Source organism: Lactuca virosa, chromosome 3, assembly GCF_052849685.1.
Source record: "Lactuca virosa cultivar CGN04683 chromosome 3, Lactuca_virosa_CGN04683_v6, whole genome shotgun sequence".
Taxonomy (NCBI): Eukaryota; Viridiplantae; Streptophyta; class Magnoliopsida; order Asterales; family Asteraceae; genus Lactuca; species Lactuca virosa.
The window spans coordinates 14,377,095-14,388,054 of NC_136428.1; the positions used below are offsets into that span (position 1 = coordinate 14,377,095).

Here is a 10,960-nt window from a genome sequence, read left to right on the forward strand (position 1 = left end):
TGTCACAAGAAAGAAAGTTCCTATGGCATCAAAAGCAATTTGTGTCCAGGTAAAAATGTATACTATTACTAGTCATGTGTAGAGTACAAATTACAAAGCACATAATTGCATTGACGCTACTATAAGTTGCTAGATTGTTTTCTTTCATCTTGTCATATATACTATACTTTGTTGCTTCAAGTAAAGGTGAAGAAGCATTGTCGTCATATATCCACCTAAACCACCACTACCCCAACCACCCTCTAATATATGGACCATTTACCTCTTTAAATATACCAACTTCTTTCAAGATTATCTCTTAATTGGTACTTCTTTCATATATATCCAAATTTAATTGGTGAACCATATTATATCATTAAAATCATACAATTGGATGACTCAAAACTCTATCAATTGTCCATATATAACATGTTATTAAATGTTATCACATCCAAATTGTCCACCCCATCATACTAGTCACAATTTGGTGTTATAACACTCAAGGTGGAAATGGACAACATCTAATAACATGTGATAACACCAATTATTTTCTATTTTATTTTTTATTTTTTTTTAATGTTTTTAATTTCTATTATTCTAATTTGTTTTATTTTTTTTTATTTACTTCATATATTTCTAATTCGTTTTTTTTATGTCATATATCTATAAAAAAAACATATAAATTAATAAAACATAGTTTCATTAAATAGTAAAGTAAAAATATCATACAAACCAAAAAAAAAAACATTGAAAAAAAAACACACAATAGTCCTAATAATTTAAAAAAAAAAAAACATCGACAAACTATTCTTCGTCCAAGTATTTGCTCTCGATCTTTGCCTTCATCCTCCGTATCACTTCAGCTCGTCTCGGTGGTAAATTTGATTCGTTTGTTGTAAGAATTGTCAAATCCTTCGATATACGATCTTCTTCGGCTTCTTTACGAAGGAAATCTAAATGCTCCCGTTGCAATTCATATCTTTTATTTGCGATTTCCGTGTGGGCGTCGAATTTTTTTTTTCATTTTGTTGTGCTCTCGAAGCCGACTTTCATTCTCCTGCGCATGTCGTTGCGCGCGCTTGGCTTTGTCGCGCCCTATCGGTCTTCGTGGCGGAGAGATTTCCTCGATGTCATCAAACTCGTCCGGGATCTCATCGGTGTCCGCGTTGAGGTCGATGTTCGTGTGTCTGTCGGAAACGTCAACCGAACCCGAACCACGAGACCTCTTTGATTGTTGTTCCGATGATGTTGGCGTTTTCATCCATTTTGGATCTTTCCTCACTATGTCCCATACTTTTTCATACTCAAATACGTGCCCCATTTGCACGTGATATTCCTCCCTCGCGGCTCTAAAAACATCGAAATCATTGGCACCACTTTGACGTTGCGAAGAAAGTTTGTTGTATATGGAATTGAATTTGGTGCACTTGCGGCTAATTTGAGTCCATTTGCCACTAAGCATATTGCGATATGTATCACCCTTGTTCAAAATTGTGCGGAATTTGACGATTACAGCATCCCAAAAAGCAACTCTCTTCATATCGTTCCCCATAGTTGGTTGTTTTGAAGTATCGCACCAAGCCACCGCCAACGCATGCTCTTCCTCCGGTGTCCACCATGTTGGAGGTGCTTCCGTTTCGTCCGTCCCGACAACGACCTCTTTCCCTTTCTTTTTTGGTCTCCTTTTTTTTTCCCGATGCTTTCTGACTACCCCCGATTTGCGTCTCGACAACGGGTTCTTGCGTGGGTGTGGGTTGTGTGACTGTTTGGCGCATGGGACCGAATGTGTTAAAAAGGTTTTGTTGAATGTTTGCATTTTGTTGCATAAATGGCGAGGTAGAGAATTGTAGTGGGGATGAGGCGGGATTGAAAAAATTGCCGGAATATGGAATTTGTGGTGAGTTTTGGGAGTTTAGAAGGTTCATGTATCCCTCGTATCCCGCAAAACCTAATGGAGTGGATGTGTTTGTGTTCGGAGGAGGGGTATTCGGGTTTTGATCCATAGTGGTTTTTTTGTTTTGAATGATAAATAGAGATAGATATAGAGAAGTAGAAGTGTAAAATGAGATATATATGTATTGATATAGTTTAAAAAAATGAAGTAGTAAATTTTTTTTTTTTTTTACAATTCACTATTTTTAAACGGTAATATTACCGTTTTTCAACGGAAAAGAAAATGCAACGGTCGAAAAAATGGCGTTAGGATACATTACCATGGTCACGCGTCTTGGCGTAACGCCCCATAACGGGAGCCTGGGGCGGTGTTTCCGCGTTATGGCGCCGTTATGGGCGGGCCACGTCAGATAACGCCATAAGGGCGTTGCCCACACCCGTCCGTCTAACTGTGGTCTTTTAGGTATCCATTGTCCCATGTAGATTCATATTCTTCTCGGGCTTCTAGATTTGCCTTTTCTGGTGGATAGTATCCCTAGGAACTTATATTGGAGATCTCGCTCACATGGTAGATTTATGGATTAATGATAACAATAGCTGATAGATTTTTTTAAAGTTCATATTTGGTTTTCAGATATAACTAACTAGTTTCTTATAAAAGTAATAATATATATTATACTTTGGAACATTGGATGATTCTACTTGTACAAAAACCATTTTACTTGGGCTTGTTTAATTGCTGCCATTTTATTCACTTTTATTACTAATCGCAAACCCCACGATTTTTTTTTTTTTTTTTTTGTCAAATCAAAGAGGTGTACAATAAATAAAAGGATGTATGAATATTAGCTTCATCGCATGTAAATAAAAGGGTGTATAAATAGTAGCTCCATCGCATGTAACTTTTCAGTTTTCATATGTTGAACGTGTATTCTCTAATGATGTGGCACAGACTTAAGAGTATGATGTGTAATTTATTTGTGAGATAGATATTTTGCTGATTAAGCTAATTTTTTACTTTTTTTAGATGATAGATATAATTAGCCTATTTTATCATTTTAATAAAAAAAACATATCTTCTCCGACCCAACATCATTTTTACATCAAACTTTGTGTTATGAATAGAATCAGATTAAAATCTTACTGTCATATTATTTGTTAAAATTGAATTTGTTGTTAAACTTTTATTTATTATTTTTGGTCCTCTTAAGTTTGAGTTTATAGTATCTAGTTTATTTAAGTTATTTCAAGTTTAATTAATTTACTAGTATTGTTATGTTAAGTGTAATATCTGCCTCGAATATATTTAAGATTTTAATATTTTATTTAAATGTGTTATAAATATTTTTTTTAATTTATTAAAATGTTTGTTTTATATATCAATTATTTTGAATTAATTATATAAAAATTATTTGTTTGGTTATATATATTTGATAATTAATTTATAAAGTTGTGTTAACAAAAGGACTTATGATAAATTTGTAAAAAATTAATAAATAATATGAGTATATTTTAGAAATGTACAAAAGTTAGAAAAATAATTGGTATTGGTATAAAAAATAATGTTTGGTTGGAGATTAATCATTATCTACACATTTTTTTCTAGTATGTGTGGTGGAAAAATGATGTTAAAGTTGGAGATTATTAAATCAATTATATTCTTTGAATGTTTTTGGGCAATATATTTGCTTATTTATGTTGTATTATTTTTCCAAATTATGTAGTTTTGGGCAATTCATTCCTTTTCAAAATTGATCATATTATACAATCCAATTTACTAATAGCGATTAAAATAACTGACATTATTTTAATAAATTTTAATTCCTTGTCTTTTTTTTTTTTAAATTGATTGCTTTTGCTGATTTGTTTGATTAAAACTAGATGAAAGTTACTTGATTTATATGTTACATAAAATATAAATATGTAGTTAATGTATATTTTTTTTAATTATGTAACTAAAAAGATTATACCAAACATTATGATGTATAATTGTATATATTTATTTGTCTTCCCATTTTCCTGAAATGTTACACTGATGTTATTAAAAATGCATTTAATGTGCAAACTGTCACTAAAGTTGTAGTATTTTTGGTAGCAAAATGTTACTTATTTACCATTTCATTCTATATTGATGATAGAGAGATTACTAAAAATGATTGATAAAATAACTATTTTACTTCTTATAAATTAATAATTGTTGCGTTTCAACTTTCAACTTTATCTTTATTTGAGTACAAGAAATACGATAAGTTATACGAAACATTAAAATGTTTTTAAACTTGTACAAATTAGTTTTCAAATTAAGACAAATTGATTTGTAAGGGGAAAAAAAATCAGAAGTCAAAATTTGACTTGCTTCGACATAAGACTACTGGATAGCGGCCTCTTGTTTCCTTTGCAGGTGACTCAATTCTTCTTCCTTCTTCTCCTCCCTCTGTCAAACACACACATACACACACACTTGTCGTTTTCTTCGTTCTATTCTATCTTCCTTCATTCCACCATTAATGGAAGCTGCCCACATGACCCAATTAGTATTCATATTTTTTCTTGAACCACACAACCCTCTATTATTTTTTCTTTAATAAAGACGACTGATTTATTTTGAAGCCGTCTCCAAGATAATTTTTGCACTATTTTCTTGATTATCCTACACTAGACACTATGATAATTTGTGGCCTATTTTTTTTTTTTTTTTTTTTGAAGTATGTGCATGGTAGCTTCATTGGGGCATTTTGGTGAAAAGTGAGCTATAGAAAAGTATGACTGCAATGGAAAACTTGAGGCAAAAATTAGCTATGGCTGTCAAAAGCATCCAATGGAGCTATGCCATCTTCTGGTCCATTTCCACAACAGAACCAGGGTACCTCTTTATACAAGTTCTTGTTCTTGATTAATATTATATTCAATAAACAACTGATAATGAAGAAATTAAGTGAACAACTATCCACGAATATATATATATATATATATATATATATATATATATATATATATATATATATATATATATTATCACCAGACACCAATTTCTTTCTTCACTGCTGATTTTATGTGGTAACCATATGATTTGTTTATGGTAATTTTGGGAAAACATGTTGATATGTGAATAGAAGTTTGATTTAGGGTATTGACATGGAGTGATGGGTACTACAATGGAGACATCAAGACAAGGAAAACATTACAAGCAGAAGAAATGAAGGACGATGATGAGGATGAATTGGGATTTCAAAGAACAGAGCAATTAAGACAACTTTACGAATTACTTTCGGTTTCAGCCGGTGGTGAACGTGAACCACAAACAAGAAGGCCCTCAGCTGCATTATCCCCTGAAGATCTTACAGACACCGAATGGTATTTCTTGGTTTGCATGACATTTGAGTTCACTAATGGTCAAGGGTAAGCTCATAATTTCCCCTATTTTCTTCAATGTTATATTTGTTTATTGACTTTCAAAAGTCAAAATCAAGAAAGATGAGACCATAAAGATTCAATCTAATTTAGATTGCCAGGAAGAACATTGGCAAAGAATAGCAGTAGTTGGTTATGCAATGCTCACTTTGCGGATAGCGAAGTCTTCAGTCGCTCTCTTCTTGCAAAAGTAAGCAATTTTTTATATTATATTATTGTTTTGTTTTTAATCCGATCTAACATATCTCTCTTGTTTTCCATTGCTACCTTTTTCCTCAGAGTGCATCGATTCAGGTAGCCATTTTCTTGAACTATGAAGCAGGCATCACTTGTATATATAGAAACCATGATTCATGTTTTTGTTTCATTTTTTGACAAGTAGACTGTGGTATGCATTCCATATTTAGAAGGTGTGGTCGAGTTTGGCATAACCGAGATGGTATAACATTTCGGGTTTCTTTCTTTCTTTCTTTCTTCTTTTTAGATTGCTCGGTTAATGATGTTGTTCTAAATGTTGTTCAAGGTTTTAGAAGATGAGGACATCATTAAGCAGATTAAAGCTTTTATCAGTGATCCTGCAACTCAAAAGGTTGTTGAAATCCCTTTAGAGCTTGAGCTTGAATATGATCAAACCCTAGTTACAAAGACTACTCATAATTCACCCAAAAACAGTTTGAATCATCACTGTTTTCAATCCCAAGAGCAGAGCTGGCAGTTTGTAGATGATGAAGAGGAAGGAGAAGAGATTAGTGTCTACCATAATAATAATAATAATAATTCCAGTAGTTCAAGTGATTGTATATCTCAAAACTTAGTCAGTGGTCCAAGTAATCTGTGGACTGAAGATGATAGTCGATATCAGTCTGTTCTTTCGAAGATATTCAACAACACCCAAAGATTGATTTTGGGACCTCATTCAAGAAGCTGCAGTTATAATGAATCGGCTTTCATGAGTTGGAAAAATCACTATGGAATGGAATTGGAAAGGAATCGAAAGGGAAGTTGTTCACAAATGTTACTGAAGAAGGTGCTTTTTGAGGTCCCCAAAATGCATGAGCATGAGGATGATACAAAGAAACTCAACCATCGGTTTTCTCTTCTCAGCTCCATGGTCCCTTGTAGAGGCAAGGTAACTTTCAGACATCATCATATTCATGGGCTGTATTGTCATTTCACTACTTTTAACACAAAGTATTGTTATTGTTATGTATTTAATTAGGTTGACAAAGTGTCTCTGCTTGATGATACTATCGATTACTTAAAAACTCTGAAGAGAAGGGTGAAAGTGTTGGAATCCAATGAAGATAGAAAAAACAAGAAATCCCAGCAGCACGACATGATTCAAATGCAAGAAAGAACATGTGATAATTATTACGGAAACAAAAGAAAAGCTTGTTGTGATGTTGAAGATTTACAGTTAGAAGAAGAAGAAAAGGATTGTATTACAGTGAGCGCGATAGAAAAGGATGTTACGATTGAGATTCGGTGCAGATGGCGAGAAAATATGATGGTACAAGTGTTTTATGCAATCAGCAGCCTAAACTTGGAATCTTATTCGGTTCATTCTTCTACTGTTGATGGGATTCTCACATTGACCATTGAATCTAAGGTATGTTATGTGACATCAATAGTGTAACTGCAATGATTTTAATATTGTGATCATCTTCATCTCATGCTTGGTGCACTTGTACTTTTTAGTTAAAGAGTTGTACGGCATCCACCGCAAAGATGATCAGGCAGGCACTACAGAGAGTAATTGGTAGGAGTTGTTCAAGTTTCTAGTACACATATTACATATACGTGAGTGAGAGTCTATATATATAAATATTATTTTTGTACATTAACAAGTGTTTTGGTATTTGTACTACTACACAAACGTTATATACCATTAGTTGTGTGCACAATGACATGCATACATATATTATACATCTGTACTTATCTATGCGAACCACGGTTATAAAATTAATTAAACTTTCATATTAAAAAATCAAAATTATTAACCAATTATTTTAAATAAATTACTACTTAAGAGATTTTTTTTAGTTATATAAAATTATAATCGTTGATTTAAATAAATACGTGAAGTTATATCACCTTATAATTTGTATTAATTTTATTTTATTTTTTAATTTAATGTTATTAATTTAATATATTAAAGTGAAAAAATTTAAAATGGAGAATCAATTATAATTTAATATAATTAGAGTGGAAAAAATTTAAAATTTAAAATTGATAATTAATATGTTGACAAATAGCATAATAGTTGACATAATATTAATAAGAAGTTCTAATAGTATGACATTTGTCAATAGGAAAACAAACTTATTCATTTATAAGAATATATATATATATATATATATATATATATATATATATATATATATATATATATATATATGAAAAATACCGGTAATAGTAAAAAAATGGGGGTATTTTCAAAATATAGACACAAAAAATTGGATTTTCGGGTATAGACATGGATTCCGCGGAGGTAGCTCCGCGGAATGGCAAAATCATAAATAAATCAGTGTATTTAAAAAAAAAAAAAAAAAAAAAAAAACTCAAGATCCATTCCGCGGAGGTAGCTCCGAGGAATGGATCTTCAGAATTTTTTTTTTTTCCACATTGATTCTTCGGGGGTTATATTCATTCCCCAACTAATTATTTTTTCAAGAAATGATTAGCATATTATCATAATCTTTTCTTGAAAATAATTAGTTGGGGAATTAATATAAACCCCGAAGAATCGATGTGAAAAAAAAAATTCTGAAGATTCATTCCTCGGAGCTACCTCCGCGGAATCTACTGTAGCTCCGCGGAATAGATCTTGAGTTTTTTTTTTTTTTTTTTAAATACACTGATTTATTTACGATTTTGCCATTCCGCGGAGCTACCTCCGCGGAATGCATATCTATACCTGGAAATGTCCATTTTCATGTCTAAATTTTAAAAATACCCCTCATTTTTTTACTATTGCCGGTATTTTCCCATTTATTTATGGTGATGACATTAACAAGTGTTGTATTAGTGCTTTCAAATCATCCAAATACATCCAAATCCAACATTTTCCACTTTGATATTGACAACCGAAATATCTTACAAACCAAAGCCCAAAAAAAAATATATGGGTTAAGACAAGTAAGTGATCAGACCAAATAATTCTAAGATAGGTTGATATGGCAAAAGAATAACACAGCATACCATCATTTTATTGGATGAAATATGACTTGTACCCAATACAAAATTGAAAATTCATTACCTATAACAAGAATCTAGATGCTTGCTGCATAAACATAAACAAGTCTAGGAATTGTTGAAAGATTGATTCATTCTCATTCTCATTCCCATTCAATTGTGGATGGAGGCTTGGATGTAATGTCTAGACAAACTCGGTTGACACCACGAACGCTGTTGCAAATCTTTCTTGAAACATCATCTAGGAACTTATGCTCAAAGTAATACCTGAAGTTTCAAACATATGAAATAATAAACAGAAGCTTTTCGAGAAAATGCTTATCCGTGTGTTAAATGTCTAAAATACCCAATTTATAATAAGGGAATGAATGAATTTGTATTAAAAACGGTTGCTTGCTCACCAGTCTGCTGTCATGCCATCTTGACTTGTAACAGCTCTAAGTGCAACTGCATTAGAATGAGTTCTTTGATCTCCTTGAACACCAGTTGTTTTTACAGGCAAAAACACAGCAAATGCTTGCCATATTTCATCATAAATCCCAGCATCTTTAATTGCTTGGATAAAGATTTCATCCACCTGGATTTTTATGCCAAAAGAGAGATCAGATTTAAGGATCTTTTATGTTATCATTTGATTGACTTGTTTGAATCTTACTTGGCGAAGAATATCCAATGCATTTCCTTGAGTGACATCACCAGGAATCCTCACAGCAAGCCCTGGCCCCGGAAATGGGTGGCGCTTCAAAAACGACACCGGGACATCCAAAATCTTACCCAATTCACGAACCTTCAAGACAAATCAAGGGCAAATTTGTAAATAGTTTAAACTTAATGGGAAAGTCTCTGTTAGATAGTTGTTTATCTATTCAAAAGATGTATGCTTGAAAACACAAGTAGATAAATAAGAAAACTCAACCTCGTCCTTAAATAGAAGCTTAAGTGGTTCAATGAGCTTTAACTTCATATCTTTAGGGAGCCCACCAACATTATGATGGCTCTTAATTGTGTGGGAGTGGGTCCTTCCACTTCCCGGAGGTGGGCAAGATTCAATTACATCTGGATACAAAGTTCCTTGAACCAAGTAAGTAGGTTTCCTTCCAAATTTTTTCTGTAAACCATTAGCAAAAGCATCAAAGATTGCAATGAATTCCTTCCCGATGATTTTCCTCTTCTTCTCAGGATCAGTAACACCTTTCAACTCACTGAGAAATTGCACAGATGCATCAACACAGGTAACAGGTAGATGAAGATCTCTTTCAAATGTTTCCATCACACGTTCTTGTTCCTTGTATCTATAAAACAAACATATTCAACAATTTGACAAAGGGATATGAATCTTGATGAAGAATAAACGTGAGGGAAGATCAAAATCTGACCTTAGCAAACCGTTATCAACAAAAACACAGTGCAGCCTGTCGCCAATTGCTTTGTGGACAAGAGTGGCTGCAACAGTTGAATCTACACCTCCGGATAATGCACATATAACATGATCTTGAGGCCCGACCATACTTCTTATCACTTTTATTTCTTCCTCCATTACATCTTTCATTTTCCAACCAGCTTCAACTCCACAAATATTGAGAAGAAAATGTCGCAATGTTTCCATTCCCTCTGGTGAATGTGTTACCTTCATAAGATTGAAAAAGTAGTCTTGGTATAATACTTAAGAAATCGACAAAAATAAGAAGTGATTTGACATGCAGATTATTTTATTTTATCCTTTAATCAACCCAAATCCAACTTAATTTACCTCTGGATGGTACTGGAGACCATAAAACCTCTTGTTGGGATTCTCCATCGCCGCCACCGCTCCTTGCTCGCTCCTCGCAACCACCTCGAATCCATTAGGCAGCTTCACAGCCTCATCGCCATGGCTCATCCAAACGACCTGTTTATCACCAATCTTCTTACCCCCGAACAACCCGCCACAATCTTTTACAACCTCAATCACCATTCTACCATACTCCTGCTTCTCTCCAATGGCAACCTCACCACCCAATTTCTGTACAATCAACTGCAAACCATAGCAAATCCCCAATACAAAAACACCGTTTTTTTCAACATATTCCACAAATCCATCTGGGAAAGAAGGTGCATCGGGGGAGTGGACCGAATGAGGGCCACCTGAGAGGATTATTACAGATGGGTTTAAATCGGTGATGGATTTGAGTGAGGAAGTGCCGGAAATGCAGAGGGAGAAGATGGATAGGCTCCGGATTCGACGAGTAATGAGGTGGGTGTACTGGGAACCGTAATCTAGGATCAGAACTATGTTCGATTTTACGGTTTGGGATTCCATTAGAGAGGAATTTTTTTTTTATGAAATAAGTCTGTAACTGAGAAATGGGGGTAAGGGGTTTAAGAGATAAATGAGGCTAGCTAGGGTTTTGTGGAGGTTGGCGACTTGGCGGGAAGGAACAAAGAGACTTTGGGTCTGTAATGAAAATCAGCCCAAAATTCCGTTCATTTGTCTCAAACTACT

General features: G+C 33.5%; 2 protein-coding genes across 3 annotated transcripts; one reads left to right on the forward strand and one right to left on the reverse strand.

The window, feature by feature from the left end:
- Positions 1-4,231: 4,231 nt before the first annotated feature.
- Positions 4,232-7,211, forward strand: EGL3 (basic helix-loop-helix (bHLH) DNA-binding superfamily protein). 2 transcript variants are annotated; one of them, XM_079083969.1, is made up of 9 exons: positions 4,232-4,273; positions 4,579-4,735; positions 4,999-5,271; positions 5,377-5,473; positions 5,563-5,577; positions 5,666-5,722; positions 5,807-6,412; positions 6,503-6,892; positions 6,982-7,211. In XM_079083969.1, exons 2-9 carry the CDS (start codon positions 4,635-4,637, stop codon positions 7,063-7,065), a joined length of 1,623 nt encoding a protein of 540 aa, XP_078940095.1. In that variant the 5' UTR covers positions 4,232-4,273; positions 4,579-4,634; the 3' UTR covers positions 7,066-7,211. The 2 variants fall into 2 exon arrangements, with proteins under 2 accessions (XP_078940095.1, XP_078940094.1); XM_079083968.1 differs by having other exon boundaries at positions 4,261-4,735.
- Positions 7,212-8,460: 1,249 nt separating this feature from the next.
- On the reverse strand, positions 8,461-10,960 carry LOC145165260 (GMP synthase (glutamine-hydrolyzing), putative / glutamine amidotransferase). Its single transcript, XM_079083970.1, has 6 exons — positions 10,229-10,960; positions 9,855-10,105; positions 9,395-9,770; positions 9,134-9,265; positions 8,880-9,055; positions 8,461-8,745 (listed from the first exon to the last, which is right to left on the reverse strand). The coding sequence occupies exons 1-6, from the start codon at positions 10,775-10,777 to the stop codon at positions 8,622-8,624; spliced, it is 1,608 nt and encodes a 535-aa protein (XP_078940096.1). The 5' UTR covers positions 10,778-10,960; the 3' UTR covers positions 8,461-8,621.